The sequence below is a fragment of the Heptranchias perlo genome, chromosome 44 (genome assembly GCF_035084215.1).
Source record: "Heptranchias perlo isolate sHepPer1 chromosome 44, sHepPer1.hap1, whole genome shotgun sequence".
Classification (NCBI taxonomy): domain Eukaryota; kingdom Metazoa; phylum Chordata; class Chondrichthyes; order Hexanchiformes; family Hexanchidae; genus Heptranchias; species Heptranchias perlo.
In genome coordinates, this window is record NC_090368.1 from 6,358,115 (window position 1) to 6,384,839 (window position 26,725).

The 26,725-nt window shown below is 48.1% G+C and overlaps 1 protein-coding gene across 4 annotated transcripts; it reads left to right on the forward strand.

Moving 5' to 3' along the window:
- LOC137306704 (mothers against decapentaplegic homolog 6-like) lies at positions 1-26,725 on the forward strand. 4 transcript variants are annotated; one of them, XM_067976060.1, is made up of 5 exons: positions 1-250; positions 7,901-8,489; positions 14,719-14,778; positions 16,923-16,997; positions 21,378-26,725. In XM_067976060.1, exons 2-5 carry the CDS (start codon positions 8,057-8,059, stop codon positions 21,917-21,919), a joined length of 1,110 nt encoding a protein of 369 aa, XP_067832161.1. In that variant the 5' UTR covers positions 1-250; positions 7,901-8,056; the 3' UTR covers positions 21,920-26,725. The 4 variants fall into 4 exon arrangements, with proteins under 4 accessions (XP_067832161.1, XP_067832162.1, XP_067832159.1 ...); XM_067976061.1 differs by having other exon boundaries at positions 7,904-8,489; XM_067976058.1 differs by lacking the exon at positions 1-250 and adding an exon at positions 7,355-7,564.

The window sequence follows — 26,725 nt, forward strand, 5'->3', positions numbered from 1 at the left end:
GTGGGAGTGGTGCTGCTGGCCCTCGCCTGACACCAATGACACATTATTCAGCTTCTACACCTTGCGCGAGCCTTTGCTCCGTGAACATTCTGGGGGGACAATCGGAATGAGGATAACGGAGGATCTACTGCGGTGCGACCCTCTCCAAAAAAAAGCATACATTGCTTAAAATTGCTAAAGATGCTGTACGATAGCATCACAGTGAAGGATGCCGGTCACTTTATGAACTAGTACATCATGTCTAGCAGCTGTAAGTGTTATTTGTCTAATACCTCAATAACACGTGGTTAATTGGGATGTGATACTGGGTTAAAGGCACTATATAAATATGCGCTGTTGTTAAGTACGTCCAAGATCAGTGGAAAATGATCTTGTGGCTTATATTAATGAGCTCTGTCCTCAATAATTGGTTCAATGGATGTTTTAGTCTCTCTGATTAATGCAATAATACTGTGATTGATTCATATGTCTAGCGCACAAGTTTGCAGGGATTATGCTGGAAGCAGAGTAAACTTCAAAACAGCGGTTCCATGGCCAAGGCCTTTTTTGTCATCGTTTTCTTCCCCTACAGTCTCAGCAGTGGCTCCGTGGGTAGCTCTCTCGTCTCTGAGTCAGAAGGTTGTGGGTTTAAGTTCCACACCAGGGGCTCGAGCACAAAATCTAGGCTGACACTCCCGGTGCCTGTACTGAGGGAGCGCTGCGCTGCCTTTCGGACGAGACGTTAAACCGAGGGCCCCGTCTGCCCCTCTCGGGCGGACGTACAAGATCCCGTGGCCGCTACTGGAAGAAGAGCAGGGGGGAGTTCTCCCCGGTGTCCTGGGGCCAATATTAATCCCTGAACCAACATCGCTAAAAGAGATTATCTGGTTATTTACCACACTGCTTGTTTGTGGGATCTTGCTGTGCGCACATTGGCTGCCACGTTTCCTACACTAAAACAGTGACCGCACTTCGAAAAGTACTTCATTGGCTGTAAAGCGCTTTGGGACGTCCTGAGGTGGTGAAAGGCGCGATAGAAATGCAAGTCGTTCTTTATTTCCCCGTCTGCCATCCCGATTTCTCCCCCTAGTTTCCTAAAATGTTCCGATCCAGTGACCCTCTGGTGGAAAGTGTGTGTGTGTGAACGTGGGATGAGAACGGGATGGGGCTGGGCTTTGATCATCCCCCTAGGTCGACCACCGTGCCGACACTCACTCACACACGCGAGGGAGGGTGGCCGGGCCTGGGGATCCCCAGCATGCAGTCAGTGCCTCGAGGAGGGGCGGGAAGAAAGTTGAATGGGGCTGGAGGGACGGAGGGAAATGTAAAGATGATAAAAGGCACACTGTTACCCCAGCCACCGAGGATAAAAAGCATGGGAGGGAAGAGATCAGGAAGTGGTGGTGAGTGTCCGCTCGCTGACCTTCACGGGATTCCAATCCACCAATGCCTCGGTTTTAAAATTCCCTTCCTTCTTTCCAAATCCCCTCCATGGCCCTCCCCCCCTCTCCCTATCTCTGTAACCTCCTCCAGCCCCTACAACCCTCCGAGATCTCTGCGCTCCTCCAATTCTGGCCTCTTGCGCATCCCCCGATTTCCATCGTCCCACCATTGGCGGCCGTGCCTTCAGCTGCCTGGGCCCTAAGCTCTGGAATTCCCTCCCTAATCCTCTCCGCCTCTCTCTCCTCGCTCCTTAAAACCTACCTCTTTGACCAAGCTTTTGGTCACCTGTCCTAATATCTCCTCATGTGGCTCGGTGTCAAATTTTGTTTGATAATCGCTCCTGTGAAGCGTCTTGGGGACGTTTTACTGCGTTAAAGGCGCTATATAAACGCATGTAGTTGTTGTTGAGCGGTGTTAAACTTTATAGAGTTTAAATGCCTGTTGATTGAAGGTGGTTGGGAACTCCAAGGAAAATGAGGAATTCCACAGTTTTGAAGTCCTGGGAGAGATTAAGTCAGAATAGGAGATGTTGCAATGTCTTGATTTCAGCAGAGCACGAATGCTCTGCTATATATATATATATATATCTCATAAATAACTACCGGTGAGGAGACGGGGCTGATTTACACAGCGACTGAGACCTGGTGTACTTTGCGTGTGTGTTTTTAAAAAGCAGCACAACAAATATTATAAAAATACTTACACTGAATGGAACGACAAACCATTAATAATTTAGGAAATGGGCTGGGGAAGATGAACAACAATTTTCTTCAACGGACTATAAATAATTCCAACTGGGTTTCTTCTCTTGAACAAACGAAGGAAATCACCGCACAGAAGGACTTGAATGGCCCAAATTCAGTCATAATTGGACAAATAAATATTTAGTAGTGTTACGTTGCTCCTTCATTCTGAGTGCCAGGGCACTAATTCCAGGGCTTCGTAAACAAAATAACATTGAGAAATAAACAAATAGCAGCTCAGAGGGGCCCAATGGCTGCTATCCACCCACCTGTGTTGGAAGACCGGGGGTTATCTTATGGTCTCCAGGGTGATGCTGGATTGGTTTTGGCAGAGGAGAGTGTGGCCCGATAGCCCTTGATGCGGTCTGGCAATTCGGGCTGCCGACCCCCCGGGTTTGCCCAGGAATCAAAGATTAAACTCCGAGGTCACTGCTACGAGCAACACCAGGGAGAAAAAAAACCATTAGGGTGTTTTTTTCCCCCCATTTTCTTTGAACACTTTTATTTATTAGTTATAAGAATATTAGAGATGGGGCGGTTGGAGGCAGGAAACCTTCGTATCACGAAACCTCTAGGGATGCCTTGAACCAGAGTTGGTAGCCCTACTGGTGACGGATGGCCAAACCAGTCGTGCGACATATACGCTCGAGTCTACGGCCCGTGGATTTGAGTGAGTGAAGATGTGGGCCATGCTGGGGGGTGGGTGGGGTAGGGGCGGGAGGGAGTAAAGGTTTTAGCAGGGGCAAGGGCATCAAAGGTGAGGGAGTGGTTGAGAAAGTCTACAGGTGCAGAGGTTTTGTGGCGAATGGAAGGGAGTTTGAGAGTGCCGTTGCCAATGACTTAAGGGAGAGCTTTCCTCAAGGACAGATGCAGAAGGAAGTGGGGTTGGAAGGGGGATACAAGGAAGTGGTTGGAGATGGTCTTGTCAGTGGGAGTAGAGGCCATGGGAGTAGAGAGGCCAAGGGAGATGGCACGGTCGAGGGGAGAGTTTTTATGGAAAGAAAAGACTTGCATTTCTATCGCGCCCTTCATGACCTCAGGACGTCTCAAAAGCGCTTTACAACCAATGAAATACTTTAGAAGCGTAGTCACTGTTGTAATGTAGGAAGCGCGGCAGCCAATTTGCGCACAGCAAGCTCCCACAAACAGTAATGTGATGATGACCAGATCATCTGTTTTTTGTGGTGTTGGTTGAGGGATAAATGTTGGCCAGGACGCCAGGGAGAACTGCTTGTCTTTGCAATAGTGCTGTTAGGATCCTTTATGTCCTCCTGAGAGGGCAGACGGGGCCTTGGTTTAACGTCTCGTCTGAAAGACGGCACCTCTGATAGTACAGCATTCCTTCAGTACTGCATTGGGAGTGTCAATTTAAAACTTGTGGGTTTTGAACCCACAAGCTACTGACTCAGAGGCAAGAATGCTACCCACACGGTTGACACCTATGGAGGGAGTGGTTTAGGGAGGACGGGGTGGTGGGTGGTGAATTCAGAGGCCAGAGGGCTAGGGGAGCGTGATGGAAATTCAAATCACCGAGGACAAGGGGTCGCTCAGTGCAGAGGGTAAGGGGGGAAAAGAGGGATGATAGTTCAGTGAGAATTTCAGGGTGAGGCTTGGGGGCGATAGACAATGAGGAGTTTAAAGGAGAGAGGAGATGGTCGGAACAAGATAAGGTGCTCAAAGGAGGAAAGGGTACCAGGGGAGTAGGGGGAGAGACCAAGGTGAGATTTAGTGATAAGGTTCTATGCTGAGTCTCTGTTGATCCCTGGTCTGTGTTATCTCTGATGGTTTACTGGGTAAACGTCCCAATCCCTGGTCTGTGCTGAGTCCCCGATGGTTTGGTGACTAAACAATTATGGCACACAGGAGCATCTTAGTTTTAGGTTGCGACTTTGTTTATTTCTGTGGCTTGTGGTCGGCCTGGCGCATTGTGTGACTTACTTTGGAAGCGTCTATCTGTCTGACCCGTCGCCCATGATTCAGCTCACTTGGCATTTTTGAAGACTGGGAGGCCGAGGAGAAGGCCCAAGGCCTGGGGGGCAGGGCACCACCAAGGTTGGGAGGGAGTAGAAGAGATGCAGCAGACGAGGAGGTGGCTGTTAGGTGACGCCGAGCTTGCCGGTTGTTGGAGGGAAGGGAGACTGAGGGAGGTGAGGAGTTCCATAGTTTTGAGGTCTTGGAATGGAATGAGCAGGAAATGGTGCAATGAGCCTTGATTTCAACACTTTGAGGATGCAGGGAGGAGGAAATTATGAGGAACAGGAGAGGAGGTTGGCTGAGGCTAGAGGGAATTTGCTAGAAAAAATAAATTAATATAGATACTAATGAACATATGAACATGTCACGCTACACGTAACCCTGACGATCCGGATTCTTTCCCCTCAGTCTGGTTCAGTAAAAACTGAAGTTGAATACATTTTAAAGTTCAACACAACTTTAATAGCAGGGTTCTTAGTCTGCAGCATTGATTTGGACTCCTGATAGAGCCCCTCTATGCTGGCAGAGCAAGAACAAGAAACATACAGAAATCCACACGTTTTTATACAAATCAATAGGGTTGGAACATACTTAACGAGGGTCAACACCAATCATAAGCCGGGCATAGGTTGCCATGCGAGGTTACATTATTTCCGGCCAATCATAAATCGTCCATGTGCTGATCATGTTGCTGTTAGACATCAAAGGGTATACTTCCTCACCTTCCAACTTGGAATGTTCTTCCCTGTTCCTTCTGTTCCTTATCTCCCAACCTGGAATGTCTTTCAATTTGGCTAAGCTCGTTACCTATATTGATCTGCCATAAACATGGAGACATTCAGACCAGTCCTTGAATCACATCAAAGACTCTACATTGATAAGACCATGCAAACCTGCTGACTACGCAAACATATGGCCCAGCAGGAGGCCAGGCCACCTGTACCAATCTCAGTTACTAACTAATTAACCCTTTCTATCCATTTTGCATTCTGCTTCTTTGCCACGTAGGCATTTTAATATTTTACCGAAAACTGACCACGTAGGGATTCCCAACCCCACCAGCGAACAAAAGTTATCTGTTTTTAATATAACGGGTCATTTGCTGTCTTTCTCTTCCTTCCGGATGTTTCTATGTTTCTGCCTCTCTCTCTCTGCTTTTTTTTTTTTGGTTGTTTGTATATTCGGTGGCCCTGTAGGTAACACCTCTCTGTCTGAACACTTTGATTGCCTTGGCAACGGGCAGTTGGAAAGACTATCTGTAATCACCAGGTATTGTTCTGTGATTTATAAATGCGAAAGGTTCGAGGATTTCATTTCCACATTCACCTGAGGAAGGAGGAAGCCTCCGAAAGCTTGTGATTTTCAAATAAAATTGTTGGACTATAACTTGGTGTTGTAAAATTGTTTACAATTGTCAACCCCAGTCCATCACCGGCATCTCCACATTATGAAAAGAAGGTTGGGAAAAGAGCCCCAGCCTATCCATTCTCTACGAGATCCTGCAATCTCCTGAATCATCCTCCTCAATCACTGCAATGTTATAACTTTGCATTTGTATAGTGCCTTTAACACAGAAAAACATCCCAAAGTGCGTCACAGAGGGTAGCAAAGCAAAATGGACGCCAAGCCCAAGAAGGAGATAATAGATTGAGACGATTTTGACAGGAGACTTGAGCGAGTGGACACAGGAGCCCATCAGAGAGGGCTGGGTCAGCAGCAGAAGAGGGAATGATCGTACACAGAAACCTCTCTTATAATTTATTTCCATTCCCATCAACGTCAAGAGCTAGAACTGACAGCCTAGAATGGAAAATAGGCACAAAGCAAAGATTTTCTTTTTAAAAATTGAGACCCAGGTGAAGAGCCAGTGTAAGACAGCACCTATGGTGAAAAACTTAAGATGAGGTAACTGAAGTAAAGAACATATATTTATATAGTGCCTCAGGATGTCCCAATTCACTTTACAGCCAATGAAGTTCTTTAGAAGGATCGCGACAGCTAGTTTGCGTACAGCAAAATCCCACAAATCAGCAATGCAATAAATGAAAGGCATTTTAAGTGTTGGTTGAGGGATAAATATTGGCCAGGACACCGGGGAGAACTTCCCTGCGAAACAGTGGCCCCGGGATCTTATACATCCACCTAAGAGGGCAGACGGGGGCCTTCGGCTGAAAGACGGCACCTCCAACAACGCAGGGCTCCTTCAGTACTTGCACAGGGAGTGTCGGCCTGGATTACGGGCTCAAGTCTCTGCAGTGGGGGCTCGAACCCACGACCTTCTGACTCAGAGCTCAGAGTGCTACCCACTGAACCACAGCCAAAAGTAGCACTTGGTTGACAAAAACAAGCTGGGGTTTTAGATTCTGTAGATTGTAGGAAGAAGGGAAGACTAAGGGAAGTGAAGAGCCCCAGAGTTTTGCGATCCCGGGAAAGAAATGAGTGAAGAGTAGGAGAGGGCGTGGTGAGTCCTGACTTCAACATATTGGGGAGAGGAGGAAGTCTGTGTGGGATGGGGTATTTGGAGCTTAGATTGAACCAGTGAGGCAACCCAAGGGGATCACTGACAAGCATCATAAAACGGAGAAAGATTATGAGGGAAGAGAGATTGGAAATTGGGGCGGATACCTCCAATTCTGGCCTCTTGCGCATCTCCCGATTTCCATCACTCCACCATTGGCGGCCGTGCCTTCAGCCCCCTAGGTCCTAAGCTCTGGAATTCCCTCCCTAAACCTCTCCGCCTCTCTCTCCTCCTTTCGGACGCTCCTTAAAACCTCCCTCTTTGGCCGAGCTTTTGGTCGCCTGTCCTAATATCTCCTTATGCGGCTCGGTGTCAAATTTTCATAATCGCTCCCGTGAAGCGCCTTGGTGGGGGGGGGACGCTTTACTACGTTAAAGGCGCTATATAAATGCAGGTTGTTGTTGAAAGAAGGACTCTGCCTGTCAGTTGGCAAAGGTTTGCTTCCATCCTGGTCAGGATTAGAGCTAACACGAAGGGAAATAAATGATGAAACTCTTTCCTTCAATCCTAAACACAAGACAAGAGTTAACGAAAAATCTCTTTTTCCCATCCGATCCCTTCTCCCGCCTTCCTTTCTGTTAATCCCCAACCAATTATTGAGCTGAGTGAATGGGCACGTGGGGATAGGTCTGACCAATGGATTCCTTAAAAAATGATAGGGGGGTGGGGGGAAGGTGATGTGAAGGGGAGGGGAAAATGTTTGTAAGAGGCAGACGGTGAGTGTTGGAGCTGGATGGGTTTTTTTTTGCCCTCTCCCAGTCGGAGAGAAGAAGGGGTTGAGAAAATGGGTCCTGATATCCAGGACTTTAAGAGACCAGGGATGCAGTTGGGGGGGATTATTGTAACTGAATCGACAGCGGAGGAGATCTTGTTTTAAGAACGGAGAAGGCGGACGAGACGTTGGGAAGTGAGTAATTGTTTATATTTTCTTTTCACGGGGAAGTGGGGAGGAAAAAGTTAACTGACGTTTGAAAAATCCTTTCCTAGAAAGGAATTAAACGCCCTTTTTTTTTTGAATGTGACTTTTTACTGAGAGGGGATTTATTCCTGTAAGTGTCTTTTTTTCTGAGCTACTTGTATGTTGAGTAAATTTTTTGTTTGTTTCACACTGTGATCAACGCGGGCTTTAAACTTTTTTTGTTACTTTTTTTTAAAAGAGCGTCAGTTTCAAAAGTTTGAAAACTTTTTCAAGTGACTTTTTCACTGCGATTTGATTGATTTTTTTTTTCTTTTTCCAATTTAGCAGATCTCCCCCCAATTTATTCCCACCCCCTTTATCCTAATTGCTAGTTTCTCTCTCTCTTTGCTCCCCATCTCTCTCCTCTCCTCTCCTGCTGTTTCCCAATCCCCCTCCCCAAATATTGAGTGACTTTTTCTGAAGCCGTTTCCTGGGCGTCGCATGTTCGGGTCTAGACGGTCGGGTGTTGTCCGGAGACTGTGGAGAAGTCGTTGTTTGGTCGTTAACCCCAAGTCAGGAGGAGGAGGAGAGAGCGGCCAGAATGCGGAGGACCCGCAGAGCGGACTGAAACCCATCACCCACTCTCTCTTCAAGAGGCTCAAGGACGAACAGCTGGAACTGCTGGCCCGGGCGGTGGAAGCCAGGGGCTCCGACGACCGGACCAGCTGCGTGTCCTTCCCCAGGAGCGAGCTGAGGATCGGCAAGCAGAACTGGTGCCCCCAGCTGCTGACCTGCAAACTCTTCCGCTGGCCAGACTTGAAGCACCTCCACCAGCTCAAGCGGCTCTGCATCTGCGACTGGTTCTGGAAGATCCATGATGATAACGCCACGGTGTGCTGCAACCCGTACCATTTCAGCAGACTCTGTGAGCCAGGTAAACCTGCAAATTACATTATCTCTATATCTATCTATCTATCTATCTCTCTCTCTCCTGTGTCTCTATCTATCTATATATCTCTCTCTCCAAAAAGAAATAAGCATTTCTATAGCGCCTTTCAGGACGTCCCAAAGCCCTTTACAGCCAATTTTGAAGTGTAGCCACTGTTGCAACGTAGCAGCCAATATGGGCACAGCAAGATCCCATGGTTAAACACGACCGGATCATCTGTTTTTAGTGATGTTGGCTGAGGGATAAACGTAGGCTGGGATCTAATGGGGCAGTTATGTGTTTCCTGGAGAGCGGACTTGTGCTCGCTGACCCTCCGAAATCTCTGCATTCCTCCGACTCTGGCCTCTTGTGCATCCCAGGTTTCTACCGGCCCACCGCTGGCGGCCATGCCTTTAGTTCGGTGTCAAATTTTGTCTGATTGCACTCCTGTGAAGCGCCTTTGGGATGTTTCACTACGGTTAAAGGGGAAAGTATAAATGCAAGTTGTTTTTGGAGCAAGTTTGCCCCAACAGGGGCTATTGGACAGCAGTCGATTCTTGCCACATGCCTGCCCTGAGAAGCTAACTCCATACTGACCAAAGATTGGACGTAGGACTTCCCTGGTCAGTTCCGCAGCAGGTAGTATATTTACTGATGAGAAAACTGGGTCGTCTGGTACAATAAACAGTGTTGAGTTGTGATTGTTCCTGCAACTCCTCCTCCTTCCTCGGCTCACTACTCCCCAAACCACTCTGGCAAACCTGCTCCAAAAACAACATTTAGACTTTCCCCTTTAACCGTAGTAAAAACACCCCCCAAGGCGCTTCACGGGAGCACAATCAGACAAAATTTGACATCGAGCTGAAGGCATGGCCGCCAGCGGTGGGCCGCTAGAAACCTGGGACGCACGAGAGGCCAGAGTCGGAGGAATGCAGAGATTTCGGAGGGTTTGGGGGGGGGGTGCGAGGCCATGGAGGGATTTCAACACGTGGATGAGAATTTAAAAATCGAGGCACTGCCGGACTGGGAGCCATCGTAGGTCAGCGAGCACAAGTCCGCTCTCCAGCCTGCGAGCATGAAGTCCTCCAGGCCTGCTGATCTTCCCTCCCTGATTGGTGGGGGTGCAGACAGAGGTAGGCATCTAACCATGGCTCAGTGTCTCCACCCCTGCCCTGCCTCGCTGTGGAGCCGATTGAGACACACGTACCCACTCACCCGCTGAAAAAATGGCAACACCGCACTCTACTCTCCCGATGGCACCAACTCCTCGTTGGAGGCCGGCTGCCCAAGTGGCCATCTTGCACCTGCAGAAACTTGAGTGCGTTCAGACTGTTCAACCATGAACATCGCACCCAGTCCTGCTGTTTCTCAACATCTGCACGGTCGCTGAATAGCGATCAGGGAGCAGATCCCAGCCTGATCAGCCACCCCCCCCCCCCCAAATCCACAACCCAATCCCAGGAGCACCAAGGCCAACTGTAGCACCCTCTACCGCCTAGTTACAACAAAAAAAATTACTTGGGATAAAGAGACAGTTTACATAGAACACAACTTTTAATGGTAAACTAACAGATTAAAAGAAAAGGCATTAATGCCAGAAAGGTGAAACAGCTGATTTGCACAAGGCAACATCTCATGAACTGCAGTGAGAGGAAAGATCAGTCTATTTTTGGTGGTGTTGGTTGAACGAGGAATATTGGCCAGGACATCAGGAGAGCTCCCCTGCTCTTCTTCCAATTGTGCCGTGCAACTGTTAACATTCACCTGAACAGGCAGACCGGACTTTGGTCATAGCGTTTCAGGTGTGGCTCAGTGGGTCGAACTCTCTCCCGAGCCAGAAGGTCATGTGTTCAACTTCCATTCTGGAGACCTGAGCCCATAATCTAGGCTGGCACTTCTAGGGAGCGCTGCACTGTCGGAGGTGCCGTCTTTCAGATGAGACGGTTTAAAACCAATTGGCATCTCGGGTAGACGTATTCGAAGAAGAGCAGGTGGGCTTTCTCCCCGGCCATTGTTCAATCCCTCAACCAACGTCACAAAATCGAGTTGCTGTTTGTGGGAGCTTGCTGTGTGCAAATTGGCTGCCGGGTTTCCTACATTAAAACAGTGACTACTTTCAAAAGGAAAAAGTACTTCATTGGCTGTGAGGCTCTTTTTGGGACGTCCTGAGGCTGTGAAAGGCGCTATAGAAATGCAAGTTCTTTCAGGGGTCACTAGATAGCGATTTATGAACAAGAACCCTGTGATTTATTTTTTCCCCTCTTGCCCGGGGCACTGATGCTAGTTGTCGTGCCCCTACTAGTGTGTTGGTTGAGACCAGCTAACTCATTAGAGATTGGCTATTGAACATGGCTGTTTGTTGTGGGCTGCATGCATTATTTCCACGGTGGGCAGTGCATTGAGCAACTGAACCAATGAAAGGTTAAATCAGTCGCAAAGCTCACCCTTCCCCCTCCAGGTGGCTCCACTGCCCACTCTTTTTCTAAAGGTTCTTTCAGAGCAGAGAGCTCTACCCTGCGAGTAGAAGGGGATTTTGCTTGCAAGGAAGGTTTTGAAGTCACCAATTAGGTCATTGACTGTTTCCAATCAACGTGGGCAATGCGATCTGTATCTTGGATTAACTGCATCAAATTGAGAGTTGCACGATGCAGATGTTGGCCTGAACACTCTTCCTACCACCACAACTCCCCACCTCTAAATAATGGCAGTTCTTCTTTAATATCCCCGATACTTTACAGGGTTGCCTCTAATGCCAAGGGCCCCAACGGAGACAACCCTATCGGGGGGGGGGGGTAAACGACCCCCGCACCATTTCCCGTCTGTCTCACTGAAACCTTCCGGATACCACTCGCGCCAAAGGCAAATGGCTACGGCCGGCGGCCACTTGTGTTGGGCTCTGCCGTCTTCATTCTAGCCACCAGGACAGCGTGCACAGCCCTGTACGGTATTCTCCGACATTGGGGACGGTCCTTACTGGTGCGGTGATGACTTCTGTAGGAAGCGCACCTGTTCCGTCGCTTAAATTTGTCCCCCTGATAGTGGAGCTGGCACGGTTATGGAATTGGAATTCTATTGGAAGTGGGCTTGGGGCTTGAGTGTCCAATTTGTCACATGACGTTTGTGACCACGTTGTTTCTGTTGACTATAAACTGTTTTTTTGAGCAATACGCTGGTATTTTATACATTTACTGTAACGGAGGTGGGGACTGTCATCTCTGAACCCTCTGGTGTTGGTAATTCATTCCATGATATCCGCACTCACTGCTTAAAATGGATAATGACCCCATGCAGCCCATGACATTCCCAGGCAAGGTAGTTCCAACTGTTGATCATCCTTGTGCAAAGAAAAATATCCTGACCTGCTGCCCTGGGGTAGCATTGCTCCCGGATTTACTTTGTTATCCCATTAGGTATTTTCCAAACGTCTATCCTGTTCCCTTGGAGCTCTCCCTTGTACCTAATGGATTTAGAATCGTAGAAAGGTCACACGCAGAAGGAGGCCGTTCGGCCCATCGAGTCCATGCACTAGCAATCCAGCTAGTCCCACTCCCCCGCCCTATCCCTGTAGCCCTGCAAATTTTTTCCTTTCAACTACTTATCCAGTTCCCTTTTTGAAGGCCATGATTGAATCTGCCTCCACCGCCCCCTAGGGCAGTGCATTCCAGATCCTAACCACTCGCTGTGTTTTTTAAAAAGAAAAGTTTTTCCTCATATCACCTTTTTCGGTTCTTTTGCCAATCACCTTTTTAAAAAAAAACGCAAGGGAGGTTTCAGGTTTACGGTCGTGACTTTTTGTCAGGTTGTCACCCCTTCTCCATGGGGTTGGGGGAAGACCTGCATCGAGTGGAGATCGCGTGGCGGACCTGTGGCCCCAGCTTTAGACAGAGGACGTGGTTTGCGACTTGGCCGGTGCCAGATATTTATGGTGCTTGTGCGCTGTTTGTAGCGGCGCAGGGGGATGCAGCTTTATGGAGCTGGCAATCAATTCTTCAAGCTGTAGAGGGGCTCTATCTATAATGCAGCCAAAGTGATGTACTGTTGGCAGGAACGCTATAATGGGGCAGAGAGGGGGTAAAAGACAGATGCACATTGTGTTAGAGACTCCCGGTTAGGCCCTAAAAGGATAGAAAGACTGCCCGTCTGGGTGTCTAACAGAGCGGAGAGAGAAGACAGTTTTATACTGTGGCGTCTTCGATGGTGGCTGTGTTGTACTTGGTGCCTTTTTTTAATGTAAAGCGTCCCACTACCTGATGGCATTGGAGAGAAAGAACTTTCATTTATACGGGGCGTTTTATGACCTCAGGACGTCCCAAAGCGTTTTCCAGCCAATTAAGTATTTCTGAAGTGTGGTCACTGTTGTAATGTAGCAGCCAATTTGCGCACAGCAAGCTCACACAAACAGCAATGTGATAACGGCCAGATAATCTGTTTTTTAATGATGTTGGTTGAGAGATAAATATTGGCCCCAGGACACCGGGGAGAACTCCCCCTGCTCTGCTTCCAATAGTGGCCGTGGGATCTTTTAGGTCCACCTGAGAGGGTTAGACAGGGCCCTCGGTTTAACGTCTCCTCCGAAAGACAGCACCTCCGACAGTGCAGCACTCCCTCAGTACTGGCAGTGGGAGTGTCGGCCTAGATTTTGTGTTCCAGTCTCTGGAGTGGGGCTCGAACCCACGACCTTCTGACTCGAGGTGAGAGTGCTGTTGCCCACTGAGCCAGGGCTGACACTTTTTTTTCTGGAAAGTGTCCATGTCTGAGGACAGGTTTTGGGTATGCTGACATGTATATATCTCCGGAAGGTGACCAGGAGTTGTGGAATGAGTAGTCTTATGGGGGGGGGGGGGGGGGGGGGGGGAGGTTGGAGGAAAGAGAGAGGGAGACAAAACTAGCGATTTGAAATAATTTATTTGTATGGGTAGAGATCTGAGTTTGAGTCGTTGTTCCCTCAGTTTCCTGTAGTGGTTTGAAACATTCTGGGAATCGCGCCAGGGTATTTTTCGAGAGTTGAATGGAATTTGTGACTGGTGCCAGCCTTTGCTGTTTCAAAATCGGGATATGCTTTGTGGTTTCTTTTTTAACCGTGCGTCCCTGCTGCCAGGATTGTGACTACTTGCATCCCACGTCTGTGCCAGTGACCCTGGTGGAAACAGTCGGATGTCAGGATGGGGCCCCTGTCTGTCCAGATCGAGGATTGTTGGGCAAGTGAGACACCCATGCCTGACCAATTCCTGACTTCTCTGCGTAGAAAGGGGCTATGGGCTCGGTGCCCACGGCAGGAGGGAGATGGGAGTTGCCTGAGCTTGAATGAAAGCTTGTGCCACTTGAGCTAAATGGTGTTTCTTTGTGTTGATCTGTTCCAGTGTGTTGTCTTCTCTTTTGCTGCCTCTCCATTCCCGAAAAGGCTGAACCTTTTTTTTTGGGGGGGAATTTGCTTCCCAAGGGTGCTGGGTTTCTCATCCAAGTGGCCGTTCTTTGTGTGAGCCTCGACAGCAAGCTCTTCGACCGTGAAGGGCATCACGGCCAAGCCTGATCGTTCAATTGCACGCTCCATCCAGGAGCGTTTCTCCAACTCTGGCATCTTTTGCATTCCCGATTCCCTTCGCCCCACCATTGGCGGCCGTGCCTTCAGCCGTCTAGGCCCTAAGCTCTGGAATTCCTTCCCTAAACCTCTCCACACCTCTCTCCTATTTTAAGATGGTTTTAAAAAGCATATCTCTTTGACCAAGCTTTCAGTCACCTGTCCTAATGCCTCCTTATGTGGCTTTGTCTGATTTATGCTCCTGTGAAGCTCTTTAGGGCATTTGACTGTTAAAGGCGGTATATAAATGCAAGTTGTATGCCGAACTTGAGGCCTTCCTGGGAATCTGGCCCGGAGGAGCAGCAGGGGGGGGGTTCATTAACCCACTTTAGCCATCGAGGGGTTTTTTTGTTTTGAGTTGTTGTAATCGGAACGGATTATGCTAAGTTTGTGCAGCAGTGGATTGGCGACGAGGTGCGATGTTAGATTAGTAAATATTTCTGTAGGGCTTGTCTTTGTGCTTTGGAGTTGGGTTGTGGGCCCTGTGGCATGGTGTCGGGGTTCGGATGACCTTTGCCCTTGCAGTTGATGACCATGAACAGCAACAAATTAATGATATTGCAGTCTCTATGAATGTTCATATTTATTTTTGATAACATGGGAGCTGAGGAAGACTTCCAAAAATTAAAACGATCCCTTGTTTGTGCTCTCTTTCAGAAACTCCACCACCTCCCTACTCCAAACTACTGCCAGGCAACAATCGGAAGAACATTGATGGTAAATTCACCTCGTATATTTGTGTGCCCCTATGTTTTTTGCTTGTGTATCTTTCCATGTGTTGGTTCCCTGTGTATCCGAGTGTGTTTATAATATTATAAATGGTGAGAAAGTGGGAACTGTAGAGGAGCAAAGACATTGGAGTCCCACCAAGTTTCAAATCATTGGTTGGAGGCCAAGTCATTAGATGTATTCAAGAAAGAGATAGATATATTAATGCTAAAGGGATATGGGGGGGGAAAAAAGCGGGAACAGGGTACTGACTTAGACGATCAGCCGTGATCATTTTGAATGGCGGAGCAGGCCCGATGGGCCGAATGGCCTACTCTTGCTCCTATTTTCTATTATAAGCCAGTAGACTGGTACAAAAGTAATCAAATGGGCTAGTGGAATGTTGGCCTTTATCTCCAGGGGGCTGGGATAGAAAGGGGAGGAAGATATGATAGTTGTATAGAGTCGTGGTTAGACCCCATTTCGAGTACTGTGTTTCGGCACCGCATCTCGGGGAAGAATATATTGGCCTTGGAGGGGCTGCTGCGCCGATTCACCAGGTTAAATTACGAGAACAGGTTGAGTAAACTTGGCTTGTATTGCCTTGAGTTTAGCAGGTTGAGCGGTGATCTGATCGAGGGGTTTAAAATGATAAAAAGGATTCGATGGGGTAGGTGCAGAGAAACTATTTCCTTGGGGTGGTGGGGGGGGGGGGGGGCACAATTTTTAAAATTAGAGCTAGGCCTGTTTAGGAGTGAAATCAAGAAGCACATTTTCAGAAGGTAGTGGAAATCTGGAACCCTCTTCCCCCTCCCCCAAAAAAACTGCAGATACTGGGGCTCAATTGGAGCTTTCAAGACTGAGATGGATAGATTTTTGTTGGGTAAGGGGATGAAGGGGTATGGAGCAAAGGCAGGTGGATGGAGTTAGGATACAGATCAGCCATGATCTAATTGGATGCTGGAACAGGCTCGAGGGGCTGAATGGCCTCCTGTTCCTATACACATGCACATGTATAGAAATGCTGGAACAAAGCTACTCTTAGCTGACTTAACTAGAATGCAGCTGATGGCTCCACCCCTCCACATCTGCTGTACTCTCCAATACAAATGGCCTGATCTCTTGTCTCGGCAGCAGCAGCATAGACTCAGATTATGCAGGATCTGGCAATCTGTGACCGATCTCCGCTGCTGACTAGTTAAAGGCATTGAGCAGGAGGTTCTGACTGGCCCGTGGCTGAAAACCACTGCAAGCGGGGATCACTAGTAACCATGCCTTTGCAAGCTGAGGTTGGAATCAGGGAATGACACTGCATGGAAGGGGGTCATTTGGCCCATTGTGCATCTTTGAAAGAGTTATCCTGTTAGTCCCGGTTGGTAGAAGGAACTGAATTTCTCTTTTTTTTTTTTTTTTTTTTTTTTTTCCCCCCCCCCCCCATCTCCGACAGAGCCAGCAGAAAGAGAGGAGAGATGGGTGACGTGCAGTCATGTCTCCCAAAACTGAAGTATAAGTACCCAATGTTTCAGGCTTATGATCTGTTTATATTTCTCTGTCGCAAGATCTACAATTTCTTCTGGTTTCCTCCTCCGATGATTTCTCCCCCCTTGTTGCTGGGGTACCATTTCCACAAGGGTCCACTGTGCGCACACTGGTTCCTTGCCCAAGGGGCTGCTTTATAAGTGAGCTTACCGTCTAGGCTATTCCACCATGGGGGGAGTCATGACCAACCTTGATACTGCCCTGGCCCGACATCACGAGTGTGCGGATCTTCCAAGAAGGGTCACTGGTTGGTTGGCTATTGGGTGCGGGGGCCCTGGCCGATTTTGAGTTTATTTTCCCCCTATCCCTAGCGCAGTGATATTTGGGGGAGGAGGAGCTCCGTGCATGCCCGCGGGACATCCCGACGTGCATCACAGCCAACAACGTATGTTGTGCAGTGCAGTCACTGTTGTAATGCGGGATTGGGCTCCCTTGAAAGCCCCTCCACTCCGGCCATTATACCAACTGAGATCTACTAACTAGAGATGGACGCTTGGACATTCCTGGTTGGGCTCCGTTACACACTGGGTTGTGAACTTACCAGTTGAGCTTAAGAATACTTTGCTGACCGGTATTAATTACCCAAGAGTTGACGTTAATATTTTCCACCCTAGACTTCTTTGAACACACATCCACTCATGAACACAGAGTGAACGAGCCTTCAAACAACACCAATGACGACTGGCCAGGTAAGAACAAGGGTGCTGGCATTTCTGCTCCCATTAGAATCGGGTGGGGATATTTGGTGTTTTGGCACTGTGGGAGGAGGAGGTGGGTCTTGTGGGCGGAGAGTAGGTGATCTGGCTTTCAGGACCTGATGGGCATTTCCATGTTGGGAAAGGCCCAACTCTGTTTCCGAACACTTTTTTTTTTCTTGTTTTGGTGAATTTTATTGCCAGTGAGGTGAGGGATTTCTGTGGTGGAAATAGGTGTTCCAATTCTGAACACCTAGTGTTGGGTCAGGTACAGCATGGGTTAGATACAGAGTAAAGCTCCCTCTACACTGTCCCATCAAACACTCCCAGGGCAGGTACAGGGTTAGATACAGAGTAAAGCTCCCTCTACACTGTCCCATCAAACACTCCCAGGGCAGGTACAGGGTTAGATACAGAGTAAAGCTCCCTCTACACTGTCCCATCAAACACTCCCAGGGCAGGTACAGGGTTAGATACAGAGTAAAGCTCCCTCTACACTGTCCCATCAAACACTCCCAGGGCAGGTGGTGCACGGGTCAGATACAATCAATTTGCTTTGGTTTCAGTTTGAGAAGGTTTGCACTCCGCCGCCCCCCCCCCGCATAAAAATCTAGGTTGACACTCCCAGTGCCAGTACTGAGAGAGTGCTGCAGTGTCGGAGGTGCCGTCTTTCGGATGAGACGTTAAACCGAGGCTCTCGGGTGGATGTAAAAGATCCTGTGGCACTATTTGGGAGAAGAGTAGGGGGAATTCTCCCCGGTGTCCTGGGCCAATATTTATTCCTCAACTAACATCTCTAAAACGGATGACCTGGGTCATTTATCACGTCGCTGTTTGTGGGATCTTGCTGTGCGCAAATTGGCTGCTGCGTTTCCTACTTTACAACAGAGACTACACTTCAAAAAAAAACACCTCATTGGCTGTAAAGTGCTTTGGGATGTCCTGAGGTCGGGAAATACACTATGAATGCAGGTGTGTTTATTTTAAGTGTTGGCCTAGATTGTGCTTGAGTACTGGAGTGGTGCTCGTATCTACAACCTTCTGACTCTGAGGCGACGGTGGTACTCGCGAGCCAAGCTGACACTTGAGGGGGTAAAAGATTTAAAGCTGTCAGTTAAGCTGCTAAACAGCCCTGTGACTCCCCTGACACGTTGGTGAGTGGGGGGAGGGGGGGGGGGGAAGGGATTAAATTATCTTGAGCTGAGACAGTTGTGCCTGAAGGGGATGGAGAGGAAGAGAGAGAGTAAGTTTTTCTTTTTATAGGAGTTGAATATAGACGATTGTTGGGAAGGGACACCTATGACCCGCACGTTCTCCCTCCCAACGCAGGAGACCCCTGGCTGTTCTGATCTCACTGTCTGAGGTGGAATAGTTTTTATTAAGTTGGGAACGGGGGCAGAGGTCTTGTTGGGTCTGTTTGACTTGGGACAAACCATTTCGGAGAGAGGCCGAGGGAGGACTGTTCATCTGGAGATCTCCTGCTTCCCTTTTTGGAAAAGGTGGATAAATCTTTTTCCCCCCCCCCCCCCCCCACCCTGCCGGGCCAGCGAGTGAAGCTTGCCGCACTGTTATTTTTGGATGCCCCTCCTCCCCTCTGGACCCTGCCAGAGGAAATCGCAAATGACACGACAGCAAGGACAATGTGCCTTGACGCACGTTTTGAGGAACCCTGTTCTGCTCTTGGCTGCTTTCCCAGGAGCAGTGCTGGCTTCCTCCTTCTTGGGGCCACGTGACCACAACAAAGCAGCCAGAATGTCTGGCCGATTGGCGTCGGCTGTCGAGGCTCCTGATGCTGACTTGTTTGGAGTGGCCTTTCCCAGCATTATTTAGCCTCGAGTTCCTTCCACCTCTTTAACTCCTTCTGCGCACTTTAGGAACGTAGGAGGCCATTCAGCCCCTGGAGCCTGTTCTGCCATTCAGTTAGATCATGGCCAATCTGTATCATTGCTCCATAATCCTTAATACCCTCACCTAACAAAAACAAAAATCTGTCAATCTCGGTTGTGAAATATTCAATTGACCCCCAGCCTCAACAGCTTTATGGGTTGAGAGTTCCAAATTTCCACTACCCTTTGTGTGAAGTGCTTCCTGAACGGCCTGGCTCTAATTTTAAGGTTCTGCCCCCTTGTTCTGGACTCCCCCCACCAGAGGAAATAGTTTCTCTCTATCGACCCTATCAAATCCTTTAATCATCTTAAACACCTCGATTAGATCACCCTTTTAATCTTCTACACTCGAGGGAATGCAAGCCTAGTCCATGCAACCTGTCCTTATAATTTAACCCTCTAAGCCCTTCCACACCAAAGAGACCAGAAAGCTCCTGGTTCCATCCTCTGTGTATCAGGAGTTGGCTGGGGTCCTGGTAGAGGCACCAGTATTGGAATGGGAGGGGAGAGACTCAGTTTGGGGAAGGGAGAGCGGGTGCAGAAATCAATCCGGGTTCCTGCTCCTGATCACGGTGAAGCATTTGGCTTTGATGACCCCGCACCCCATGGACGAACAGCCCAGCAACCTTTTGCGGTCCGTGCCTGCACGTAAAAGAACAGCGAGGTGCCGGAAGGTAGCCAGCAAAATTCAGTGTCATCGGGAGAGAAAACTTTCTCACGAGCTCCTTCCACAACACTTCACCCCTTCCGGGCACGGTGGTGGTGTGGTTATGTTACTGGGCCAGAGACTCATCGCACCATTTCCCTCCTGAACTGTGGGACTTCTCACCTCCCTCTGTTTCCCTCACTCGTAAAATCTGTAGACTTTCAAAACCCAAGCTTGCTTGCTGTCCCTGAACCACTGCTTCATTACAACAGTGATGGGTTCACGCACTTGTGAGCCTTGTCTCGCTCCCAATTTCCTGAGTTTATCATCTTCCACCCTCCATAAACTTCAGCTCATTCAAAACTCTGCTTCCCCCCCGTATCCTAACTCGCACCAAGTCCTGTTCACCCATCACCCGCCCTGTGCTCGCTGACCTACATTGGCTCCCGGTCCGGCAACGTCTCTCCACAAAAAAAAAATTCTCATCCTTGTTTTCAAATCCCTCCATGGCCTCTCCCCTCTCTATCTCTGTAACCTCTTCCAGCCCTACAACCCTCAGAACTCTGTGCTCCTCCAATTCTTGCCTCTTGTGCATCCCTGAGTTCCTTCACCCCACCGTGCCTTCAGCCATCTAGGCCCTAAGCTCCCTCCTTAAACCTCTCTGCTTCTCTCTTCCCTTCTTAAAATCTACTGCTTTGACCAAGCTTTTGGTCACCTGTCCTAATGTCTCCTTCTTTGGCTCAGTGTCAATTTTTTTTTGTCTGATAACTCACTTGTGAAGCACCTTGGGACGTTTTACTATGTTAAAGGCACCATATAAATGCAAGCCTCTTCTTACTAACCACCTCCTCTTAAATGCAAGGTGTACTTGTTGGAAAAAAAGTGAATTGGTGTTTCTGGAGTAAATGGGTGATTTAAAAAAAAAATTTGTTCATGGGATGTGGGCATTGCTGGCAAGGCTGGCATTTATTGCCCATCCCTAATTGCCCTCGAGAAGGTGGTGGTGAGCCGCCGCCTTGAACCGCTGCAGTCTGTGTGGTGACGGTTCTCCCACAGTGCTGTTAGGAAGGGAGTTCCAGGATTTTGACCCAGCGACGATGAAGGAACGGCGATATATTTCCAAGTCGGGATGGTGTGTGACTTGGAGGGGAACGTGCAGGTGGTGTTCCCATGTGCCTGCTGCCCTGGTCCTTCTAGGTGGTGGAGGTCGCGGGTTTGGGAGGTGCTGTCGAAGAAGCCTTGGCGAGTTGCTGCAGTGCATCCTGTGGATGGTACACACTGCAGCCACAGTGTGCCGGTGGTGAAGGGAGTGAATGTTTTGGGTGGTGGATGGGGTGCCAATCAAGCGGGCTGCTTTGTCCTGGATGGTGTCGAGCTTTTTGAGTGTTGTTGGAGCTGCACTCATCCAGGCAAGTGGAGAGTATTCCATCACACTCCTGGCTTGTGCCTTGTAGATGGTGGAAAGGCTTTGGGGAGTCAGGAGATGAGTCACTCGCCGCAGAATACCCAGCCTTTGACCTGCTCTTGTAGCCACAGTATTTGTGACTGGTCCAGTTAAGTTTCTGGTCAATGGTGACCCCCAGGATATTGATGGTGGGGATTCGGTGATGGTAATGCCGTTGAATGTCAAGGGGAGGTGGTTAGACACTCTTGTTGGAGATGGTCATTGTCTGGCACAAATGTTACTTGCCACTTATCAGCCCAAGCCTGGATGTTGTCCAGGTCTTGCTGCATGCGGGCATGGACTGCTTCATTATCTGAGGGGTTGCGAATGCAACTGAACACTGCAATCATCAGCGAATGATGGCACTGATCTTTCTGTGTGTGTCTCTCTCTTTACAGATTTCAGCTTGTCACCACCCGTGGCGAGGGAGGTGCACTGGTGCAGTGTGGCGTACTGGGAGCACCGCACGAGAGTGGGCCGTCTCTACGCGGTCCATGAGCCCTCGGTCAGCATATTCTGCGATCTACCTCAAGGCAATGGCTTCTGCCTGGGCCACCTCCACGTGGACCACCGCCACGAGATGGTGAAGCGGACACGTGGCAAAATCGGAGGCGGGATCCTGCTGAGCAAGGAGCGGGACGGCGTCTGGGCCTACAACCGCAGCGAGCACCCGATCTTTGTCAACTCCCCGACCCTGGGCGTCCCCCACTCCCGAACTCTCTCCGTTCACAAGGTGTTCCCCGGCTATTCCGTCAAAGTCTTCGACTACGAAAAGTCGTGCGCCTTGCAGCAAACGGCCAGCTCGGACTTCCCTGACGGCCCTTACGATCCAAACAGTGTCCGAATAAGTTTCGCCAAAGGCTGGGGCCCTTGTTATTCGAGACAGTTCGTCACCTCGTGCCCGTGTTGGTTGGAGATACTGTTGAATCACACTAGATGATCAGCTCTTGATGGTTTTTTTTTGCTTTTTCAGAAATGAAACACACACACACACACACACACACACACACACACACCCCTCATATCTCCCTCCAATCCCTGTTGGAACCATTTGAAACATCATTGTCACCTGCTGGGAGCTGCTAGTTGCTTAACCCATTAGACACGAAGATCTCCCATCACCTGTGAAGCCCATTGAACATCCAGTGGGTGCCTCGGACTGACCACGCATATTGGCGATGCCTGTACTGTCCTGATGTGTGAGGCTACCTGTGAACTTGGAGAATTTCCCGAGTGTCCAATGCTGTTTGGTACCCTCTCACTACTGGATTTATTTCAGTGGAAGGAGAGGTTGGTGACCGAATCCAAGCTTTTCTTTCCCTCCTCCACCTCCAACCCCCTTCTGAATTGCAAACTTGGGTGCTTTTGTCCGTGAAATACTTGCGGCCGTGCTGGTGAGACGGCTAACGCGTTCACAAGAATTCCTGACTCTGCTATTGGAATGCAGTCATTAACCTAGTGATGTGTTTAAGGAGAAGCTGTTAAGTACATGAGGGAGAAAGGAATAGAAGGGTAGGGTGGGAGGAGGCTCATGTGGAGCATAAACACTGGCACAGATCTGCTTTGGCCGAATGGCCTGTTTCTGTGCTGTAAATTCTATGGTTTTATTTGAAATAGGGCTTTGGGCAGTATTTAAAGTAGCATGGACAGGAATTTATGCAGAAATGTTGAACAGGTGCATTAGTGCCGTCAATATTTTGGCACGGGAGTTGAAGTTCGATTCAGGGAGGACCGTGCAGTGTATGGGCTTGAGGTTGGTAATTGTCTCTTGTCCTTTTAAATGCTTGCTTGCTGCTGTCTTAAGCTTCCCCCACTGCCACAAGACAAGAGGGCGATTTAAAAAAAAAAATAGCCTCCCTCTATGGTTTGGAACGAGGAGTGCTTTGGGTTTACGTTTGTTCTGCATGTAGCTAGAATTTCACCAGTTGGACTCTGTACTGTGGAGTAACTGCTACCCTCCTTCGGGATTTAGAAAGGGCTGTGCTCTGGGCTGTTGCCTCACTGGGGGATGAATCCTAAATCAGAATGTCGAGATCTGGTCTTGAAGTGTATGCAGTGTAATTTAACTTTACACGTGGCTGCAAGGTGCCTATGAATATGCTGCATTTGTTTTTCCCCATTTAAAAAAAAATAATTCGTTAATGGGATGTGGGCGTCGCTGGCAAGGCCAACATTTATTGCCCATCCCTAATTGCCCCTTGAGAAGGTGGTGGTGAGCCGCCTTCTTGAACCGCTGCAGTCCGTGTGAAGGTTCTCCCAGTGCTGTTAGGAAGGGAGTTCCAGGATTTTGACCCAGCGACGATGAAGGAACGGCCGATATATTTCCAAGTCGGGATGGTGTGTGACTTGGAGGGGAACGTGCAGGTGGTGGTGTTCCCATGTACCTGCTGCTCTTGTCCTTCTAGGTGGTAGAGGTCGTGGGTTTGGGAGGTGCTGTCGAAGAAGCCAAGTGTTGTCATAGGCATTAATCCATCTGCTTTTATCAATAGATGATGGATGGATTGGGGGGAGGGGGGTGAAATTACAGGCCCAAACCCTCTACAGTTGTGTGATAATTTTAGTTTGTGCAATACCCTAATCCATCACCTCATTGCTTGCACACCAGTGATGGGCCTGTCACCAATCCAGTGCTGCTCTCTAGTGTTAGACAACTGAAAATGCTCGACAGCTGAAAGCCAAGTTAGGAAGGGCAGAATTTGGAACTGTAGGGCTGGCTATTTTTCCACAGTTGAAGTGGATGTACTGTGGAACCTTCAGTATTTACCACATGCAGAAGAAGGCAGTGATTTACAGGCAGTCATGGAGTTTGATTCTTTCTCCCCCCCCCCCCCCCCCCCCCCCAAATGTGGTGGGAAATTGAGAGATAAAAATCCTGGGGGGAGATGAGAATTTTTTTTTACACAGCGAGTTGTTCTGATCTGGAATGCGCCACCTGAAAGGGCGGTGGAAGCAGATTCAATAGTAACTTTCAAAAGGGAATTGGATAAATACTTGAAGGGGAAACATTTGCAGGGGAGTGGGGGAAAGAGGGACTAATTGGAGAGCTCTTTCAAAGAGCCAGCACAGGCACGATGGGCTGAATGGCCTCCTACTGTGCTGTATGATTCTATGTGAGAATTGCCCAACTTTTTTTTTGGTCTTGCACGTATGGTAGTGATACCCTCAACATGGGCGTGACCATGAACACGCATAAAAGAAACCCATTTTGTTCACAAAGCCAATGAAACTCGACCAAAGAAATTGCAGGGTAAGGTAGCTAGTGCGACTGTGGACAATGTAGGTTCCACTGTAGCACAAGAATTTTACACAACCACTGTTGCACTTTATTGAAAGCCTAGTGTCAACACTTATATTCAATCTTCTTTAAATCTTGGGATGGAGGTGACACTAGCAACAATTGCCCATCCCTAGTTGCCCCTTGAGAAGGTGGTGGTGGGCCGCCTTGAACCGCTGCAGTCCGTGTGGTGAGGGTCTTATTATTTTTTTGTAGCGGTTCGATACAACGGTGTGGCTTGCTAGGCCATTTAAGAGGACAATTGAGTCAACCACGTTGGTGTGGGACTGGAGTCACTAATAGGCTAGACCAGGTAAGGACGGCAAGTTTCCTTACAAGGACGTTAGTGAACCAGTTGGGTTTTTACAACAATCCAACAGCGTCATGGTCACTTTTACTGATATTCCAGATTTATTTAGTTTTTTTTTAAAAAAAACAGAATTCAAATTCAGAAACTGCCATGGTGGGATTTGAACTCTTGTTATCTGGGTTATTAGTCCAGGCCTCTGGTTTACACGACCATACCCCTGATTCACTAAAACTGCCTCAGGTATATGTGCTGTTTAAAATAAGGACTCGAATTCCCAACACTGGATTCACTTCCTTGTGCTACTCAACTCTCCGTTTAATGAATGTGACATTTCCTCTGCTGTTTTCTTATACCTGCGTTGCCATGGTATGTATTTGTTTGCTAAAAATAATAGGTAAATGATGCCACCGAGACTGCTTACTTCCTATGTAAAGCCGACCACTTCCTGCGACTTAAGCAACGAGGAAATGACCTCTTAGTGATGAGGGGCGAAGTTAATTAGCCTAAATTCTTGGCCACTTCAATATTGTGACTAAGAGGTCTTCTCGTTGGTTAGATGCAATATTTTGGTGTTGGTAACATCCCAAATATAACTTTCTCCACAAAACCTTTAAAATAAATTTTCAAGTAGCTTGGCACACCTGTTCCCTCGGACTAAACAAATTGGGGTTGATTTTTCAACTTGCCTCTCACTCCCTGGGCTGAAAACACATCGGATTTTCTGCCTGAATTTTATTTCCATTCATTTAGTCGGAAATTAAAATTGTTTTCGTTTCTCTAATAGGTAGCTGATCCACAGCACCTCTTTTTTTACGTTGGGTGGGTGGGGGTGTAGCAAGTTAAAAATCTACCCCCCCCCCCCCCCTCCAATTTGGTAGTCTGTTTTGGAAAGCCCACCACCCTTGGGTCTTCAGAAAGCTCCTGCCAACTTACCAACTATCAACTTAAGGCCAGAGTGAAGAAAGTGCCATTCGGCCCAGGGTCATGTCTGACCAGTCCAGTGTGGACTCCCTCCCTTAACCCACCACTAGTTGATGCTTTTGCATTGTGGCTGGTTAAGATCCTTCCTCTACTCCCCATAGGAAAATGACAAAGCAGTGCTGGTGTCTGGAGGTGCATCCTTTTTAATGATGTAGTATACACTTCTTGTGTGACGTAGAATGATACAGCACAGAAGGAGGCCATTTGGCCCATCAAGCCTGTGCTGGCTCTTTGAAAAAGCTATCCAATTAGTCTCACTTTCTCTTCCCCCATAGCCCTGCAAATTTTTCCTTTTCAAGAGTTTATCTCGTTCCCTTTTGAAAGTTAATGAATCTGCCCTTTCAGACAGTGCATTCTAGACCATAACAACTTGCTGCATGTATGTATGTGTGTGTGTGTGTATATATATATATACATACATACAGTTCTCCATCTCCCACTCTGGTTCTTTTTAATCTTAAATCTGTGTCCGCTTCTGCCACTGAAAACAGTTTCTCCTTTTTTACTCATCAAAACCCCTCATGATTTTGAACACCTCGATTAAATCTCCCCTTAACCTTCTCGACTCGACAGAGAACTACCCCAGTCTTCACCACCTCAAATTGCTTCAACCAAAGCTGTACCCCGGCCAAATCCTTCGCCCCAGTGCTCTCTCCAGATGCCGTATTTGGAAGGACAGAATCTAAAATTGTTCTGCTGGGTGCTTTTCACACTTCCAAGTGGACTGAATTTTAAAATTTCACACCCGCCGTTACAGTTCACTGACATTCCAGTAACCATCTAGTCACCTTGCCGCTATATGCTTTGTAGGAGCCTGTGTGTGTGCGCAACGTTGAAACCATGGATAACCCTCCAATGGGATTGTTGTTTAAAGACGCCAATATATGGACGAATCCTCTTTTGGATTAGAGAGTTGATCACTTTTAAGCAGAAAGAAAAATCTTATCTCACTATATATGCTCAGATTTAATATAAAGTTTTATATATTAAAATATTATAATTGTAAATATGGAGGTGTTTTTACATAGTAATTATTTATGTATTTTGAAATGTATACAAGGACTACAAAGGTGACTAATGCACTTTGTTGAATGTCAGTATATCACCACCTAGCTATCCTGAAAGATTTTAAGTAAATGTACACTAATAAACTCACATTTTATTCATGGTTCTCTTTAGAG

Coding starts and splice junctions, on each gene's coding strand:
- LOC137306704 (XM_067976060.1), top strand. CDS start 8,057: ATGTTCGGGTCTAGACGGTCGGGTGTTGTCCGGAGACTGTGGAGAAGT. Junction 14,779..16,922: donor CAATCGGAAGAACATTGATG/GTAAATTCACCT, acceptor TTTCCACCCTAG/ACTTCTTTGAACACACATCC. Junction 16,998..21,377: donor CACCAATGACGACTGGCCAG/GTAAGAACAAGG, acceptor CTCTCTTTACAG/ATTTCAGCTTGTCACCACCC.